We start from the raw sequence: 20,125 nt of genomic DNA on the forward strand, positions 1-20,125 counted from the left end.
AAAAAATAATTTTTAAAAGTAGAATACGCTAAAATGTTGAATAATTAAGTGGGGTCAAAAAGTAGCTGCTCTTGTCTGGCAATTGCATAGCTATTTGAAATGGCTGCATTACTTATATGATGCAAAATGAAAGATTATGATATTTATGATTGTTTCAGACCAGCCTAACAGAAAAACTGCACAGTTACAGGAAATAAAGAAAGAGATAAGATTTTTCAATTTAGCTAAAACAGAATGATTTATTTTTTTTTAACTAGTTTTGCCTTGGTTTTGTATTGTGGTCTACACAAATGAGTCTTTGACAGTGAGGGATGAGCAAACACATTGTAAATGGTAATGACCTGAACTCATCTATGTATATGTTATCACTAAATAATTTAAGCTCTGAAATGAAGCCAAATTATTACTAGAATGTTAATTTGTCCAAAGCCAGGTTGTTGTCCTTTTTTTTTTTTTTTTTACTGTATTTGTCCTCAGATGGAAGAAATCATCTCAGCAGCAACTTTTCTAACTTTTTTTCTGTCTTAATCTGATCTTAGGCACAGGTGGCTAAATGACTCGTACTTTCAAGGTCAATATAGATGTATTTAATTAATCCAATTATACTATTGTAGAAATACTTTTCTCATGTACTCTTACATATTTTAGTCAGATTTCTTAAGGCACCAACTAAACATTCTGTTGGATTTTTTTTTACTAATGAAAAGTGAACTTAAAAGTCAAGTGGTATAACTTCAAGTAAATATTCTGACTAACTATATAATACATATTTTCTATTGATCTATTTTAATACTTCATCTGTTTAGGGATCATAATAAGGCTGTTACAGTGAAATGGGCAAGAAGTAGATTAATAGGAGTAGATAGGTACGGCTGTGTTACACAGTGAAGTAGTCAATATATGCCCTTATGCCCATGATTGAAATGGATTTTGAAACATCCTCTTTTTCAACAGATCTGCTGTGAATTAGAAGAATGTCAGAATCCTTGTTTGGAGCTGGATCCTCTAGAATGTGGATGTGACCAAATACTCATTTATCAACAAAACTCTTTGGTGACCTGTGATCAAATTTTTCTTCTAGTTAAGGAAGTTATAAATAGAAGACAACCAGAAATGGTATCAAACAGTAGAACTTCTTCTACTGAAGCTGTTGCTGGAAGTGCTCCACTTTCACAAGGCTCTTCTGGTATTACGGAGTTATATGGTTCTGATGTAGAACCACAGCCCAGTTCTGCAAATTTTATAGAAAATCCTCAAGATCTAAATGGATCTATGCAAGCCCACATTGATGTTAATGTAGACCTTGTGAGTCCAGACAGTGGATTGGCTACCATTAGAAGCAGCCGGTCTTCCAAGGAGAGTTCTGTTTTTCTTAGTGATGATAGCCCTGTTGCAGAAGGTGCTGCTTCCCATCACAGTCTTCTGCCTGGCTTTGACTCCTATAGCCCTATTCCTGAAGGAGCAATAGCTGAAGAACAAAAACCTCAGTCTAGAGACAATAGCGATAACTTTGATCTTTTCAATTTTGATCTAGCACCTGTGGTTGCAGCTCCATCCGAGTCATCTTCTCGTTCTGTTGATTGCTCCCCAGCAGACGACTATTTCCTTAATAGTGATTCATCAGAAGGACAACTCACTGTGCAGAAAGAACTTGACGAAGCAAACCTGCTAGAAAATAATAAAACAAATTATTCAACTGACTTACTTATGACAACAAACGAGGAAGACAATTCAGCTGAATTTGATGAGAATCCAGGAGAAATGTGTGAGAAAACAAGTTTGATCGATTTAGCTGAAGGTGATTCTTCTTCACCAGAAATGTTGAAAACTGCTGATTCGAGAATTCCACCAACTCCTGTCAACAGTCTTGTAGAAATTTCACCATTAGATAATGGGCAGCCTTTATTTTTCCCACAAGATGTCATTAAAAAAATGAATGAAATAGATGGCACAAATTATTCTCAGTCTCGTGTTAGGTATGGGAGCTGGTGGGATGGCTTTGACCTAGAGTCCAGAAATGCTGATACATGGAGTTCAAGTGAGCAGGAATCTGTATTTCAGAGCCCTGTCTTATGGAAAGATTGTAAAGAAAGTCCCTTGCTACGACAACATATTGATAGAAGAGCCTCAGATTCTGTATTCCTCCAAAACCAGCCAAAGCAAATGGAATACATGAGAGCAGGTCTGTGGGATAATCAGTTTAAACAAGATAATTGGAGCCATGAGAATAAAGAGAAAAACAGTGAACATTCACGGTTGCAAACTGCTTCTTTAGAAGAGACAAAGCAAGAACCAGAGAGCTTTAATGACCTGTGGAAGGTCAGACAGCCAACACCTATGATGTCAGATGCATGGCGTAGTAGTGAAGGGAAAGGTAATCAGCTAGCTGCAGACTCTTACAAAGTCTGGTCCAAGTTTGATGCAGGAGATACTGCTAGAGCCTCAGAAAATGTATGGAACATGCCCAAACTGGATAAAGAAAAAAAATCAGTGACTATTCCTGAGAAATGGGCCATACCAAAAACTAGTTTATCAGAGTCTTCAGAAATCACAGTGGACAATGGGACCGAAAGTCCACCTATCCAGGTTTCTCCAGAAGCCTGGGATAAAGAAAGATATTATTCAGTAGAAGAATATGGAAAATCTGAAAATACAAATTCTGGTTTCAACAATATGCAAAATAATTCCAAGTTGCAAATAGAGGAAAAAACTGTAACTGGTGACCCTAAACATAGACCAAAACAATTTGAAAATATAGAGACCTGGAATATGTATGATAAAAACATCAGGAAAGAAGTAACAAAAGTAGTAGTGCCATGGGAGCATACCTTCTTATATAAACACTCAGATCTTGGTTCATCAAACGTAGGTGAAGATTTAGTTGTTTCTCCACCAGACACCAATTATTCAACATCTGATTCATATACATCTCCTACATATGTGGAAGATGAAGGAGAAAATGAGGACAAAGATTTTGACGAAGAAACGGTTACTGATAAATTGATGAACCCAGGTTTGGCTGAGCCAAAAGTACTTGAGAAAGCAAGTAAGGAAGCATTATCTCCTAGAAACATTGCTTTTTCAAGTGGCGGAAACACAGACATCTGGAACACTCCCCTAAATAATGTCACCCAGTTACAAGAAAGAATTTCTGAAATTACTGCTCTTCCTGCCTCTGCTAAACCTTTCCTTAATTCAGAACAAACAGCTAATCAGTGTTTTTCAACTGAAATACATACCAGTGAAAATATTTTTTCTATATCTGAAAACAAACCACCACCACCAGTGTACGATCAAACAGTGAATGACTTATTGCTGCCACAGAATGAATTAAATACTAGACAGGCGGCAGCTGAAAATGCAGCAGCAGTGATCGGTGTTTCTGTAGAAGACACAGACACATCTACACCAACTTCAGACACTGGGAATGGTTTGGATTTGAAGATATGTGACTTAGGGAGTGAGATACTTGGTAAGAAGGCAGCACAAAACACTGCTGATGTTGATGAAAAGCTGGATAGTCAGGATTCAGCACAGCAGCTGAACTCATGGAGTTTACACAGTGAACAGGGTTGTGAGGAAGGCTGGGACAATGCCATTGTCATCTCTCAGAAAGGAAAAGAGGTATATAAAAGAACAGATGAGACAAGTGGACAGGAAATGATTAGTGACGTTTGTAATAAACCAGTGCAAGAGGACAGTGAATCTTCATGTAATGCTGATTCGGAAGAAAACAGGTCAACAACTGAAGTTCCCAGCTCCCCAGAAAAAATGAGGAATAGTGTTAATTTGGAAGTGTTGGTCACAGAGAATGAGTCATTTCCCAATCAAACTAATCCAGGTAGTCAGGAGGAGAGGAAAGACTTGTCACAGAGTAATGCAGAATCTTCTTCAAGTGCTTCCGAGGAAGGCAGAAATTACGAATCTTTTGATGACCCCAGACCACACACCTACAATTACAGTGAAACATCACAGCTGCTTTCCAAGAAAGTGGAAAAGGAGACTACAGTGATGGAGGATGCAACAAGTCCCGAGATGGAAAGTATCTCGGAAGGTTCTGATAAGGGTAGTGATAACCCTGAAAATAATTCTTCTAAAATGCCTGGAAGCTCTGGCATCTGGAATGACTCTGGAAAGAGGGGTTGTCGCCTAGCCATGTCAATTCCTTTGATGACTGAACCACAAGAAGCTCTGGGAGAAGTGAAAGAGAGCTTACATGAAGTGATTCCTGGCCATCTGGGCATTTCTGATTCTGAGTTAGTGTCTTTCAAAAATAGCTCTGAACTGAACATGTCTTACGAAAAGTCTTTCATAGATGAGTTTAAGAAGAGTCCCTCTCCTGGATATGTCAGTGTTCCTGACATTACAGATATGTCTGTGGTGGAAAATTCATTTTCACATGAAATAGGTTCTGGGAGAAATGAAAACTCTGAAAATGTAGAACCTGCTAATAATCTTTGCAGAGGGCCATGTGTAATGCTGAATGACAGTTTTCCCCAAACTGCTTGGAATTCACAGCCATGTGAAGATTTGCAATCTCCTGAAACAAGTCCTGAGGCAAGTGAAGTCCTTGAAATGGCAAACACCATAAGTAGCCTTTCAAAGGATATACAAATCAAAAGCTATTTGGAAGAAGATAATGTGTGGAGTGATTCAATAAATGATTATGCACACTCAAGTGGAACAAGTCCTGATTTAAGTGATGCATCTGTGAATGTGTGGGGAGACCTTCCAGTTGCCAGTCATGACAAAGGAAGTAGGGATATTTGGGATATTAAAGATAGTAAATATCTTGAAGGTGCCTGTAAAAGGAATGAATTTGGGAATGAATGTGAAGAAGGATTTGAAACAAGCACCGACCAGAACAACGTTCCTAAAAGCTTACATTTTTGGAATGCCCATGTAGATGATGATACTGTTTCTTCGTTATCAAGTCCTGACATAAATGAGGATTCAGAGAATTCAGAGGCATGTCCAGAAGCAATTTGTGAAGATTCCATGTATGAAAACAAACAGCATATAGTGTCTGAAGTTGGAGAGGACTATGCTCAATCCAATGCAACAAGTCTTGAAGACAATTTAGATGCAAAAACCAAGGTGGGAGAGGAGGTCCAGGTAGGCATCTTCAATGAAAATCCTGAAACAATTAAAGCTAGGAAACTGTTGCAGGAGGACTTGACTGGAACGGTGTATAATGAATATTTAGGTCACTGGGAAACACTTCAGAAAAAAGCCCAGGTGAGTATTTTTAGTAAAGAAACAAGCAGCGGAGAAGACTCATGTTTTTATGAAAGGCGTGAAGATACTACACCGACTTTAGCTGTTGATGATAAAGAAGAGTATTCTTCAAAAGCTGTAGATATGTGGAGTATGTCATTAGAAGCTGATTTCAGAACTGATGCAAAATCCACAGTAGGAACATTTGGTTTTCCAGATGACAGTTCAGAATGGTGGAATTCACAACCTTGTGAAAAAAAGCAATTGGAAGATCAGTATTCTGCTTCAAGTCACTCTGCAACAAACCAGTTAACAACTAGTAAGGAGGACTCCTGGGGTTCACCTTCACAAGATGAAGAACTAACGGAAGCACATTTCATTAAGGCCAATAATGGTGGAAATGAGCCTCCCGCCCTGTACTGTGATGAAGAAGAAAATGAAAGTCTAGTACATCCTATGAATATTCCTGATAGTCAGATAAATCAAGACACGGAGCAGTTCAAACAATTTGATCCTTTCATACTGGATAAAGAAGAAAGGGGCTTGAAAGAGCAGTTGTTTCCTACAGATGAGGAAAATCGACTGACTGCACAGAATCCTTTTTCAGATGAGGAACGAGGTATGCCAAATACATCAGTTCAAGAAATCCCAGTAGTGGATCTACCAAAAGACAATGGGGGAAATGCAAGTCTCATTCCTCAAGAACAACAGTGGGAAACCTGTGAAAGATCAGAAGTGCACAACTCCTTGCCAGACGCTTTCACTGTAGAAGACTTATCTTTTGAAATGACACAGAAGTCAAGCCCAGGGTGGAGTATATTAGTTCCCCAAACTACACTTAGCCCAGATATTTTACAGGATAACACACAAGAAAGTAATCGGCTGTTTTCAGTGGACCCTGACCTGTGGACAAATGCTGAGCAGACTGTCACTTTGAAATCAGATGGTGAAAATTCTGATATATTAAGTCACTGTGACCAAGGCAATAGTTCACAAGCATCAAGCAGTCCTGACGTGTGCCAGGAGTATGAAGCTAAGCATGCTTCTATCCCATTTTCTCAGATTGGGGTGGAGCCTGGAGACAAAGATAGTCAGCCAGTTCATGTGTGGTCAAATATGGGTAAAGAGGAAGATTCAAAGAGGCAGTTAGTAATGCAGAAGTTAGAGAGGCAGTATCAAAGTGGTAGTCTCCAGGCCTATGAACAGGGAAAGACCAATGAATCCTGTCAGCTAATCTCTTCTAATGATCATGAGCCTCCTGAATTTGCAATTTTGGAAGAATATGGTCCAGAAAATAAACTTTTTACTGACCCGATCCAGTTGGCTGAACTTAACAATGAAGTTTTACAAGTGACATCCTTAGATCTGAAAGACACGTTCCATGAAAGTTTTACTTCTGCAAGCCGTCAAGGAACACCAGCTGATACAGCTTGGATAGCAACCTCCCGAACGCATTTGGTTCCGATGGATTTCACTCTACTTGACAGGGCAGAAGAAAGCTTAAAAGAAGTTAGTGCCTTGGCTGAAGTTGGGAAATATTCCGATACTGACCATACAGCAGTAACTGCTGGTGAGCGATACATGTCAGAAGAATGTGTGGATGAATCTGAGACAGGAGCAGAGCATAACACCAGGAACGCATCAGTGGCTGATGTCCTGGCAGGCATAGGTGGTGGCACAAGTATGCTGCCAGTAGTAGGCAGCGAAGCCGCAGGAGGGGAATCAAGGGATAAGGAAGTATTTTTTCCCAAATCCTTTCTGCCTGGTGGTGGTGAAGGCCACGAATCTGATTCAAATGATCAGCTGGTTGATGACATGGGAAAAGAACCTGAAGATGTAATTGAACATGCTGTTGGTGTATTTAGGGGAATGCCCAGTGACCAGTCGCCAGTGGTACCTAGTCCACCATCCCGCCTATCTTCTGACGCGGAACACTCTGGCAGCGGAGAGTGTGCAGAGAACGAGCTCCTGTTGCAGCAGCCATTTTGTGACAGTGTTTCTTTGGAAAAACCTTCGCCACGGCCAGCTCCTACGGAGGGTGCAGAAGGCATCCGAACGACCGCAGACAGCAGCGTTACCGATCAGGTGCCTGAGGCGCGCGCAGAGCGCCTTCGGGGAGATGACGCGTCGGTACCGGGGACGGCGGGAGCCCCGGCGGTTCCGGCTGCAAAACCCGCGGCAGAGGCGCGTGGCCTGGGCTCACCGCCAGGTGGCGACGGGCGACCGCCCGATGGTAAGGCGGCCCCCGGGGCGGGGGGCGGGGGCCGGGGGCGGGGGAGGGGCAGCGGCTGGGGTGTGCTGCCGGGTGGCGAGCCCTTGCGTGAAGTGCGGGGTCTGGGAGTGTCCCGTGATGTACGTTGCATCCTCTGTGCATGGGAAGGCCTCTAGCATCGCCCTTCTGGGCAGAGCTAAAGCTTTTAAACGTTGAAGTAGGAACATTTCTGTGGTGCGTACGGGGCCTAGCGTATGGGACACGGAACCATCTGTCCCTTAGGAAGGGAACCATCTGTCCCTTAGGAAGGGTTGCGGTGTTAATGTGTAATCTCTAACAATAATGACGATGATGGTGTTGTAAAATTCAAGTACACATTAACAGAACAAAGTGAACTGAGAAGAGCTTTACCTCACTCTACTGATTTAAAGCAATCATGGTGACTGCAATAGTAATTTGAAAACTAAAAGGAGTTTCTGTTTGCCTGTTCTTTTAGAAGCTGGCACTGACTCCCTGCTTTGCAGGGGGAATAAGCTGAGAAATTCCTCTGAGAGCCCTGAACTGAAAAGTACAGAGGGTGAGGAAGATGTGAGGATGCAGGTGCACCAGGATCCAGCTTCACTGGAGATGGATTACATCCTTGTTACTGAGGAAGAAAATACACCTTCAGCGAAGGATTCCCTTGAAAGAAAGGAAAGCGATTTTGCATTTCAAGAAGCTCATGTAGCTGAACAAACAGCATCTCATGAAGGCTTTTCACCAGGCCCCTCAGATGCCTTTCAGCCAATCTCCATTACAAATGAAAGGGAAGATCGCTTTGTTTGCGGGACTGAATGGGATGCTGTTCACTTAGAATTGAAAAGTTCTGTTGTACCGCAGAAACTGGATGATGAAACAAGTTCACGAGGAAGCTGTGGGCAAGATGAGGGCTGGATTATATTGGGTCAAAATGAGGTCAGTGATGTATCACCTGAAGACATTTCTGCTGACTTAGAGATGCCAGAATTGGGGTCTGGACATTCTGGTGGTAAACTGGCAGCTGTCGTAGCACAGGAATTGATTCTTGACACTCAGGCAGAATTTCAGGTAGAAACTCCCCTTCAGAAATCATTTGAACATGAGGGCTGTTACCCTTCAGATAGCCTGACAAGTGAGGATGGGAGTTCGGGCACTGCAGGAGCTCATGTGCTGCCCGTGGTTGGTGGTGATGGTTCATGGGAATCAAGTTCTCAACAGAGACTTGGTAATAACATAACAACAGGACAAGAAATGAAGGAGGAAACGGTGCTTCTCAGCAGTGAAAGAGAACTGAGTCAAAAATCAGGGTAAGGAAAACCCAACCCATTTCCTTTAGTCTTCTGTTGACTTGTTATCAATGTTATTGAGGTGTATGACATTATATGAATAGATAGCAGGACTTTCAAGTCTGAAGTACTAATTATATTTTTATGACTTAAGTAACATTGTATTCCTTCCTTTCTAAAAACAGAGTCTTGCTTCTTGGTTGCTTGATAAGAGCTAAATTAGGATTGTTTCACAATGCAGAAGCTTGTAAGGCCACTTCAGAAGTCCATCTTCCTTCTGTGAAGTTCCATAGGCTTCATAAGCTGCCTTTAAATCTGAAACAGATATGGCCAGGGAACGCAGGCCAAAGCCAGGTACTGATGGTATTACCAGTCCAGATACAATGCCAATGATGAGATTATGGGAGGGATGGAAGTGAAGTACTATCTCTGCCTAATGCAAAGCTGGGAAGGATGATAGGAGGGAATTAAGGTTTAGAGTCAGAAGAAGGTGCTGTTCATAGAGAAAAGTGTGATAGGAAATTACGGTCTTTGTGACTATTTTTAAGCTGTAGTCAGATCAGAGCAGCAGTTCTGTCTGCTTTGACTGGACTGGCAGTTGAGGAAGTTTGAGTGTATTTTGCACCTGCCTTTGGGTGGAAGTGCATCCTCCATGCTGTCAGAATTACTATGCCTGCTGTCTCTCTGTTGTGTCACCAGATGGAGAGAGAGATGACCTTCTTGACTCCATTTACTGTAATGTTTTGGAGAGGGTGCTTCAGCTGTTGCCTTCTCTTCTTTTACAACCAGGAGATGTAACTGCTACAGTGGACTTGTAGGGTAACCTCAGAGAAGCAAATGTGGAAGTCTGACCTCATTTCTCCTGGACATCTGCAGCTGACATGCTGCAGTTTTATCAAGAGGAACCTGGCATTATATTTATACAGTGAAATTCCTATGAGCAGTAAAAGAAACTTCCCTGTACAAATAAAACTAGGGAGTGTAACTGCTTTGTACTTGTTACTCCTTTCAAACTGCACTTAGTCAAAAGAGCATATGTGGTATGAAACACTTGGAAATGTACTGTTTTTGTGAAATGCAAGACTGATTTTTGCTTTTTTTCAAGTTTCTCCCAAGCACTTGTCAGTTCAGTGTAGAATACACAACACATACACAACTTCTATTTATCAGGTTTTAAGTATCTTAAATTTTAGACTTTACTTTTTGAAATTTTCACTAACAATTTTGCAATTTTAGCAGTAAGCTTTTTTCCCCTTACAAGTGGCATGGCTGTGTATGATAGTATAAGTCTGATAACAGCATGTACAAATAATCTGTGATGGAAAACCACAGCTTTTTGCTAGCTTTGTCCCCACCCCAAACAGCTCACATTTTATTAAGATTTCAGGAATGAGCAGTTCAGTAGCTGTGTTTTATCTTCCCACAGATGTTAAAATACCTTCCCTCCAAACATTTTCACAATTTTCAGAGAGTGTATCACTACCACAAGATTAGACACTGTTATAGCTTAGTTGTTTTTAACATATACTAAGTGCAGGCTTCATCCTGAACAGAACCCCCAGTCTCAGAAATTCTGAAATATAATAATGTTACTTGCAGGCTTAAACTTAAGCACCTGTATAGGAGTTAAGGTTTTCTTGACAAACAAGATTTTGAGTAGTAGTATATAGCATAATTGCCCTCATACACTGCCCCGGACTGAAATCTATTCAATCTAACCAGACAGACAGCACTGAGGAGAATATGACATGAGAGGGGCTCTGTTTTGGTAGGGCAGTGACAGCTTTTATTGATGCAGGTTAGCATTTACAGTCCTCAAGAAAGGGGCAAATCTTCACAAGGGTTAGCAGAAAACGAGCACTCCCCGGTTCTGTATGGTCTGAAGTAAACCAAATGCGAAGAGTTTGACCTTGAAACTTTTTAGAAGTAGAGCTGCTTAGCACAACATTTCTGTTGCACCCAGTCCTCCAAGCTTCTGTCTTGCATTCCAGAAGGAAAAGTAGAAATTCGGAAATGCAGCACTCTCCAAACTGTCAAGCTGCAACAAGGTCTTCTACTATCTCATACCAGTCCCTCTGCTGCCTTCTCCTCATCTGGGGCTTGTGTTCTCTCTGCTTCTTCCTCTCTCACCTTCTCTTCCTCAGCTGCCCTCTCTTCATTGGCTCTCAACCACTGCACTTAACCAGCCACAGCTGCACCTTATCTACATCAGCCAACCCACCACCCCTGAAGCCAACCCACAGTTCTATATTAATAATGCTAATTAACCCAGCTTCATTCTTCTACAATTCCCCCTTTTTTTCTTAACATTTCATACCTCATGTTTTTGCCAACCATCATGTCCTTTTTACAAATAAACTTTTCATACAGTCCTCTATAATTCCTCTACAGTTCCCCACCCCTTTTTTTTTTCCTTTTTAACATTTCGTACCTCATGTTTTTACCAACCATCACAAACTTTTTACAAATAAACTTTTCATACAGTCCAGACGACTTGTCCCTGAATTCCTTCTTCACTTTTATCTTGGGCTTTTCAGCTTCTACAGGTTGATCACCTTTCTTATCTGCTTTCTTAGCATCTGGGATTTTGTTTTCTTCAGAGGGGGCTTGTGATGAACTTATAGTGCAGGGGTCCTCAAAGTTTTTAACCAAGGGGCCGGCGCGCGGATGCAGTGGCAGGCAGCCATCTGTGGCTGCTTGGTTTCCCCCCCCAGCGCCCAGCGGGGGGCAGTGTCTGTAAATACGGGGGGCCAGATTGAGGACCCTGGGGGGCTGTAGTTTGAGGACCCCTGTTATAGTGCCTTGTCCTTTCGCCTCTTGGATCATACCGGACAGTAACCTGAATGAGCTTGCAGCAGCAGCAGATCTAGAATACAGCACTAACACATCATTCTGTGTCCTGAAAAACTTCTTAACATCTTTGTGGTCGCCCATTTCTTCTTCAACTGCAGACACCTTCAACAAGCACATAAACACCAGCAAGAATACCGCCAAGCCAAGCAGCAGCAGCAATGGCGGGAGCCACCCATGGCACCGCGCTGCTCCCACACCTTCCCTCGGCACAGCCATCACTGCTGTCTGGCTGGACCCGCTCTGGACCCGCCGCTGTGGGCTGCTGCCACATCTGGCTGTGTACTCCGCCACTATCGCCCGTTACCCTCAGTCTCTTAACTCCACGGCAGTCAGGCTTCCTTCTCTTTGATCCCAACGGCTCACCTTTACTGGTGGCTGATCGAGATCCCCAGGCTCTTCCCGCCTATCTCAACGTGATCTGAATCGCAGGCTATCCCCGCCTGTCTTTGCTTCGTCGGGTGCTGCCACTACCACTCAAAACTTCAAACATCCCCTGGCATAGCCATTGCCGCTGTCGCCACTCATTACACTCAGTCTCATAATCTGCAGGGCCTCACACAGGGCACCAATTGTGACAGCACTCTCCAAACTGTCAAGCTGCAACAAGGTCTTTTACTATCTCATACCAGTCCCTCTGCTGCCTTCTCCTCATCTGGGGCTTGTGTTCTCTCTCACCTTCTCTTCCTCAGCTGCTCTTTCTTCATTGGCTTTCAACCACTTAACCAGCCACAGCTGCACCTTATCTACATCAGCCAACCCACCACCCCTGAAGCCAACCCACAGTTCTATATTATCAATGCTGCTTAACCCAGCTTCATTCTTCTACAGTGAAATTGTCTGCAAAATCTGGAAGAAGCAAAACAAGCAAATCACCAACAGCTGCTTGGTTCTGCCTGCACATTTCTGTGGAAGGGCAGCTTGGGATTTGTGGATATAGGAGACCTGGATGTCCTTTGACTTCGAGGTGGTTTGTCTGTTAGAACTAGTCCACTCCCTGGAAGTCATCTTCCTCCATTATCTCTTGCAGGTTTTCCCTGGGAGTCCATCAAAACCAACTAATTTCAATGAATAAAGCTTTTTTTTTGACAAATGAGTAATTCTTAGTGAAAATCCTTGAATCAAAAAATGCTTACCACCTCTGCTCCCAATAGATGGTGAATGGGATGGAAAAAAGGAAGGGTTGTTTAGAGGTGCTGGCTAGTTGCAGGCTTGCAAATCTGACATGAACAAATTGGCTGTCAAATCCTCTGTCTCCCATAAAGCATTTTAAATTAAAAGCAGCCAGATGCTGACCCTGCTTAAGTCACGCTGATTAATTACATGCAGGCAGCATCCTAGGGTTTGACTTGCCATGCTTACATGCCCATGATGTTCTTAGAAAGGGGAAAAAAAAACAAAACTGGTCTAGGTATCTGATTTTAAATTATTTGTATAAATCAGCACAATGAAGTTGGGATAACTTTGAAGTAGTAAGATGCTTTGTTAGATACCTCAAGAAAAATAATCTGATTTTTGAACTTACACTGGCACTAGAAAAATCATTCTAATGGCCATGGATTTATAGGGGTTTTGTATGGGGTTTTAACATCTTGCTGCTATGTATTGTTAGATCCACTTTGAGAAGAACTCTGCTGTTCTTCAGGAATTTCTGTAAGTCTCCAAAGTAAAAGCTTGATTCTTGTACACAATAGTAGTTTGCCTTGGTGTTTCAGGTATGGTACATTAATTATTCTTAGAACTTAGTATATTCTTTTAGACTAATTCCTGCATTAAAGTCCAAAATTGGACCATGTTAACCTAAGAGTGTTTTAAGTGAAAAATTAAATGCATGATGGAATGTTGTGCATCCCGCAAGGAAAGGATACAGTAGTTCTTGGTACAGAATATATATGGTCACTATAGCTTCTACTATAGGCTTTTTTCTTATCTGGCTCAGAAGTTGCTTAACACTTGTTTAATACGAAATGCCTTTTCAGTGCATAGCTGTGGCTATTCCTGTTCTTAACACTAGTGATGCTGGAGCCCAGAGAAGTAAATAAAAGCAGGGAAGAATCCATATTAACAATTATTTCTGGAAGCATGGAACCATTATGTTTTGTGGTTAGACATTTTTTGTTGATAAGATATGCAACCTAATGGAAGTTTTTTCCAGTGTTAATGTTTGTAAACATACTGCTCTTGTCTGAGGCTTTCATATCTGATAGAGATTGCTTTTGTGATGCTCTTTTCTCCTCAGTTTACCCTGTGCTTGTTATCTGATGTTCAGTAAACTTGTAATAAGCTTATGTCTTTGGTCAGTTAGATAAGGACTTCAGACTTCGTAGGAGATAGCAGTGAGACATGCAGATATATCTGTGCATGCCCATAGCGTGATTACAGAGGCCTTGATTCCTTTGAAACCAAAGAAAACACAAAAAAACTTTATGGTAGAAAGGCTAAAACACACATGGGAATAATTATTTCTAGATTGTATGTCGATTTCATTAAACCTCTTATATAAACAGCTGTAGAAACAGCTACTGATAATGGTAGAACTATGTAATTAGAAATGCTTTCTAATGCATTTCTTTGATAGTTTTAAAAACAGGTTCCTTCTTAAAGTGTATCTCAGTGTGCAGCTTTTAAGTCTGAAATTAATTGCCCTTTTTGGCTGACAAACTTTAAAAACTATGTGGTACAGTAGAACTGCCAGCCCCTGGGAGGTTAGCACACAAACACGTGTGTCATCACGTAAGAGAAGAAACTGAGGCTCTTCTCTTGGTACTGCAGTAGAGTTTCTGGATGGCCTGATGGCATCAGTTAGTCATCAGCCTCTGAGTCTGCCAAAGATTTTTATCTTCGAAGTAGGTTTTGGTAGAAATGAACCAAAGTCTAAGTCAGCCTTGGTTCCCAGAAGTGTCCTGCCTGAATTCTTGTACTTCTGAAAGGCCATAATTTTGACCCAGGAAAGTTTATTGGATTCTTCACTAAATGTGACTCTTGCCTTGACTGAATAGTCTATTTCCTAGCTTATGCTTACTTAAGTTTGCTTGTATCAGAAAATTAAGCACATTTGATCTGTAGGTCTGGCTGGGTAGCTGTGCCCTGAGCATGGATTACATTCTTCGCTCGTTTTTTTGTTTTATCAAATACTTTTGCTTTACGCAATTAAGTTTCTGAACCCGTTCTGAACCCGTAACACCCATCTCTTGATAGTGGTTTTAGAAAGTGGCTCCTGAATCATGGGCTTTCTCTAGTGCAGCCTTTGCTTCCTGCAAGGAGGCTTTCCTTGTGGCCTGCTGGTTGTTGTTTCATATACCCTTGGCAGGGTATAGAAATTAGGTTCCTTATTTTACAGGTATGTACTTCACCTTCATATATTTATGTATTGCACAAACACAAGCTTCCATAGGTATGTCAGTGATAAAAGGAAAACCAGGGAAAACATGGGCTCTGTTTGGAAAGAAATGGGAGACCTGGTTGCCTGGGACATGGAGAAGGCTGAGGTACTCAACAGCTTTTTTGCCCCGGTTTTCACTGGCAAGTGCTTCAGCCACACCACCCAAGTTGAAGAAGGCAAAGGCAACAACTGGGAGAATGAAGAACTTCCCACTGTGGAAGCAGATCAGGTTTGAGACCATCTAAGGAACCTGAAGGTGCACAAGTCCATGGGAACTGGTAAGATGCATAGGCGGGTCCTGAGAGAACTGGCGGATGAAGTGGCTAAGCTGCCTATACATCACATTTGAAAAGTCTCAGCAGTCTGGTGAAGTTCCCACTGACTGGAAAGGGGGAAACATAACCCCCATTTTTAAAAAAGGAAATAAAGAAGACCTGGGAAACTACAGGCCGGTCAGTCTCACCTCTGCACCTGGCAAGATCATGGAGCAGATCCTCCTGGAAACTATGGTAAGGCACATGGAAAATAAGGAGGTGATTGGTGACAGCCAACATGGCTTCACTAAGGGCAAATCATGTCTGACAGATCTGGTGGCCTTCTATGATGGCGGTACAGCTCTGGTGAATAAGGGAAAAGCAACTGATACAATCTACCTGGACTTGTGTAAAGCACCTGACACAGTCCTGCATGAGATCCTTGTCTAAATTGGAGGCACATGGACTTGACGTATGAACCACTCAGTCGATAAAGAATTGGCTGGATGGTTGCATGCAAAGAGTTGTGGTCAATGGCTCGATGTCCAAGTGGAGACCAGTGATGAGTGGTGTTCCTCAGGGGTTGGTATTGGGACTGGCACTGTTTAACATCTTTGCTGGCAAGATGGACACTGGGATTGAGTGAACCCTCAGCAAGTTTGCTGCCAACATCAAGCTGTGTGGTGCCGTTGATATGCTGGAGGGAAGGGATGCCATCCAGAGCGAGCTTGACAGGCTTCAGAGGTGGGCCTGTGTGAACCTCGTAAAGTTCAACAAGGCCAAGTATAAAGTCCTGCACCTGATTTGAGGCAATCCCAAATGTAGATACAGGCTGGGTGGAGAGTGTATTGAGAGCAGCCCTGAGGAGAAAAACATGGGGGTGTTAGTTGATGAGAAGAACAATATGGCCTGGCAATATGTGCTTGCATCCCAGAAAGCCAGCCATATCCTCGGCTGCATCAAAAGAAGCAGGACCAGCACGTCAAGGGAGATGATTCTGTGCCTCTGCTCCACTCTTGTCAGACCCCAGCTGGGGTACTGTGTTCAGCTCTGGGGCCCCCAACGTAAGAAGGACATGGCCTGACGGAGTGAGTCCAGAGGAGGGCCATGAAGATGATCAGAGGGATGGAGCACCTCTCCTACAACGACAGTCTGAGAGCTGGGTTTCAGCCTGGAGAAGACAAGGCTCTGGGGAGACCTTACAGCAGCCCTGCAGTACCTAAAGGGGGCCTATCAGAAAGCTGGAGAGGACTTTTTACAAGGGTGCATAGTGAAAAGACAAGGGGGAATGGCTTTAAACTGGAAGAGGGCAGCTTTAGATTAGATACTAGGAGGAAATTCTTTATTTTGAGGGCAGTGAGGCACTGGAAGAGGTTTTCCAGAGAAGTTATGGATGCTGCATTCCTGGCAGTGTTGAAGGTCAGGTTGGACAGGGCTTTGAACAACCTGGTCTAGTGGAAAGTGTCCCTGTCCATGGCAGGGGGGTTGGAAACAGATGATCTTTAAGGTCCCTCCTTCAAACTGAAACCATTCTATGATCTCTGAGCAATAAAGAAACTAATAACCTCTATTCAAAATAGATGATGGGGACATCTCAACCAATGGACAATTGAATTAGTAGTCCAAAGTTTATGGAGACATTTACTTAGTAATTGCCTTGTAAGTCCCTTTCTGAGTCTACACTTTATTCACATGTGCCTGTTTAGAAAAAAGTGAAGTTCATGCTTGCATGCTGTGCTGAAGTAGGTTCCTTTAGTAATGGAAAAAGGGTCAGTAAAGGATGTAGTCTGCATTTTTTCTGCTGTCATCCAGAAAGTGTCTGTCACTTTGTCTACAAAAATTGATGTTTTGTGGAAGAGGGACTTAAAAGTTTTGAAACAGAAAGTGTAAACCATAATGGAATGAAGAAGTGGATTAAAATCTTGATGCCTGCTGGTCTCTGTCCCCTTCATCCCAGTGTCAAGCTTAAGAACTCTCCAGGCTGCTCTGGTGGATTTGAAGAAAGTCTGTGACTGGTGGTAAAGTTCTTCCCTGCTGTCCTGCTTTTCTTCTGCATGAAAAAGCAGCAGCAGGAGAAGAAGAAAAGTATGAGGATGCTTGCTATCATTACGGTACTGAAGAAGAGATATACACCTGTCTCAGTAATATACAAACACCAGAAATAATAAACCCTAGTGGTTCCTTTGGCCTCATAGAAAAGTACAAAAAAAGTTTGATAGCACATTATTAATGTCAGACTTTCCAGAAAGAAAACAGCTTTTTATATGGCTTTCCATATGTGAACAGCCGAGAGTGACTGCATTTAAAAAGGAAGAATTTTGAGTGTACTGTATGAATGTTGGATAGGCAGGATAACGTACTTCACTGCTACTGCTGTGGCTGGAGGTTGCCAGCAGTAAAATTCATGAAGTCTGGAGGTAATATTCTTCCTGATAGAAACTGTCCTGCCTTAACGGAGCTGTAAGGTGATAGTTGGTGGTGATGCAGTGGTCACGAGGCAGAGGGAGAATACTGCAGATGACTGTGCTAACTTTACCTACCAGCACACTCCTTGGGGTGCGCTAGTGGTCATGTATACCAGATCATTCTTGCTGTTACCTTTGCTGAGGGAAGGAGTATCCTTTTCCTTATTAGGAAGGGTTAGAAAGAGTGAGGGAAGTACTATGAAATGATGTATGACTTGAGGAATAAGAAGTAGCGAGAGCAGTAGAGATGACACAGAAGTTTGGAAGGTTTTGGTGAGAGCTTGGAAAACTGGTGGCAAAGCTGAGTGGAGAAATCAATTTCCTTTGAACAACTGTCAACATTTATTTAACCCACTAGAATGAGGCCTCCACAAAAGAAAGCTTCTTTTATCTTTCTGATAGTGTCTTCTCAAAGAAGCAGGAATCAGTCTTTTCTGCTCACTTGTATAGTGACTTTTTGGAAAAGGTAGTTCTTCCACTGCCTCTGTCCGAAATATCTCTATGTGACCATTGTTGTCCTGCTGGCTATTAAAATTGCTCAATACTATAAGCAATCCAGTAAATTTTCAATGGAGTAGTCTGTTTTTATCACATTGTCTACGGTTCGCAGTGAATAAAGATAATTAGATATAATGAAAGAAAAATCTGTGACTATTTCAAGACTAATAAGAGTTCTGAGACTACTCTGCTGAGTCTGTGATTTAGCCAAATGCACATCATATATCTCAAAACCATTAAGGACTCAAGTCAAATACCAATGTCCAGTACCGAACTGAAATACTGACAGAGTGGAACCAGGGGAAAAATTCTCATTGACTCTAGAGGACCAAGGTTCTCACCCAGTGTTTTCTCAAAATGTCTGTTCTAGCACCCAAAAGCTAGGACTCTTGCTTTAATGGGCAAAGCAGGCTGATACATATATATATATAAGCCTGAAGGAAACCTAAAGGATTGAAAACCTTTTGTAAGTTTAAGAGGCCACATTCTGCAAAGTAACATTTACTTTCCTCTGGATGCCTCTCTTTCCTTTTTGCCTTGCATACCTGTGGGGCTGCCATCTTTCACTCCTGTCAAGATTGTTTATTAATTGGCCAGATTTGCAAGAAAGCAATTCCAGGCACTCTGGGGATCAGGTATGCTGCTTCAGTGGTGCTTCCAGCTCCTGCTGAACTAAAAGATTATGGACTTGAAATAGGAATTGAACTCAGGTCTCCCACTTGGTGGCACAAAGTGTGACAATTGACTAAAGACAAAGAATGTGCTTTAAATGTTAAAAACAAATATGTAAGGAATGGAGAAGGCTGATTGGAGGAAACTCCATGTAAATGAAAGTTAATGCCTTGTAACAAATAAAAAAGTGAATCGAACCTTTAACAAAATATTTAGATTGACATGAGCAAGAACTCCTTAAGACTGCTGGCTCAGAACTTAAGATTTCAATGTTCATTTGAATTTAGGATGGGAAACTATGAAGTATTATACATTATTATATCATTATAATCATTATAATAATATACATCATGTATTAGAAGCTCTGTGTTATATGTTAGCCATTGCAAAGATGTTGCTTCTGTGAAAATAAAAGAATCCTTGGAATAGATTCAGAGCAGGGAACTTTCCAGCAACATAGCTGTACATTCATTAAAGCTTTTTTAAATGTTGTGGTTAATTTCATAATATTCTGTATTAATGTCAGTGAATCTCACTGCTAGCCTTTTTTATTGATGGAATGAACAATATATGCTGCTCATGCATGGACTTTAGTAACAACATTTCTCACCCTCTGCTTGATTTGACCTATGAAGTCATGACAGCCATCTTTTTTGTTACCAATTTTGGGGTGATACAGTATTTTCCATCACCATCTGGATACTGAAAATTAATTAAAAATAAAAACCTAGTTTTCCATTGCAAAGCCAGCTGTTAAACAACAGCAGCAGCCAATATGGTGATGATCCCATTTTTGCAAAAATGGTATTATTATTTATATACCAAATACCAAGTACTTTATAAAAACCTTTTAACAAGAAGAGAACAACACTGCAGTGACTGAAAAAAAAATTAAAAGGAAAACAAATCCTATATATTATTATTCACTTGTGGTCCTGAAATTTTACATAACTTGTGAGATTGGGCTGATTGAGCCACTTTCTTAAAGCAAGAAGGCCTGGACTGTGTTAGTATGGTTTAGCAATAACATGAAAAACTCCCCTGTTGCAGCACAAACAAACTATCAAGATGCAAAAAGGTCTTTTACCATCTCATACCAGCACACTCTTCACACCAGTCACTCTACTGCCTTCTCCTCATCTTGCCTCATCCAGGACCCACTCTCTCTTCTCTTGCTTCTTCCTCAGCTGCCCTCTCTTCATTGGCTCTCAACCACTGCACTTAACCAGCCACAGCTGCACCTTATCTACATCGGCCAACCCACCGCCCCT

At 41.8% G+C, this 20,125-nt stretch overlaps 1 protein-coding gene across 6 annotated transcripts in view; it reads left to right on the top strand.

Annotated features, from left to right (window-relative positions):
* PRUNE2 (prune homolog 2 with BCH domain) overlaps nt 1-20,125 on the top strand; it is a 144,161-nt gene that overhangs the window by 81,891 nt on the left and 42,145 nt on the right. For 5 of the 6 annotated variants that reach the window (XM_055791111.1, XM_055791113.1, XM_055791112.1 and 2 more), the window contains exons 8-9: nt 955-7,450; nt 7,926-8,754. In XM_055791111.1, the coding sequence (XP_055647086.1) occupies nt 955-7,450; nt 7,926-8,754 (7,325 nt within the window). Of the gene's footprint in view, nt 1-954; nt 7,451-7,546; nt 7,668-7,925; nt 8,755-20,125 lie in introns of those variants that run through there. The other variant, XM_055791116.1, reaches the window with a different exon arrangement.

This window comes from Falco peregrinus, chromosome Z, assembly GCF_023634155.1.
Source record: "Falco peregrinus isolate bFalPer1 chromosome Z, bFalPer1.pri, whole genome shotgun sequence".
Lineage (NCBI taxonomy): Eukaryota > Metazoa > Chordata > Aves > Falconiformes > Falconidae > Falco > Falco peregrinus.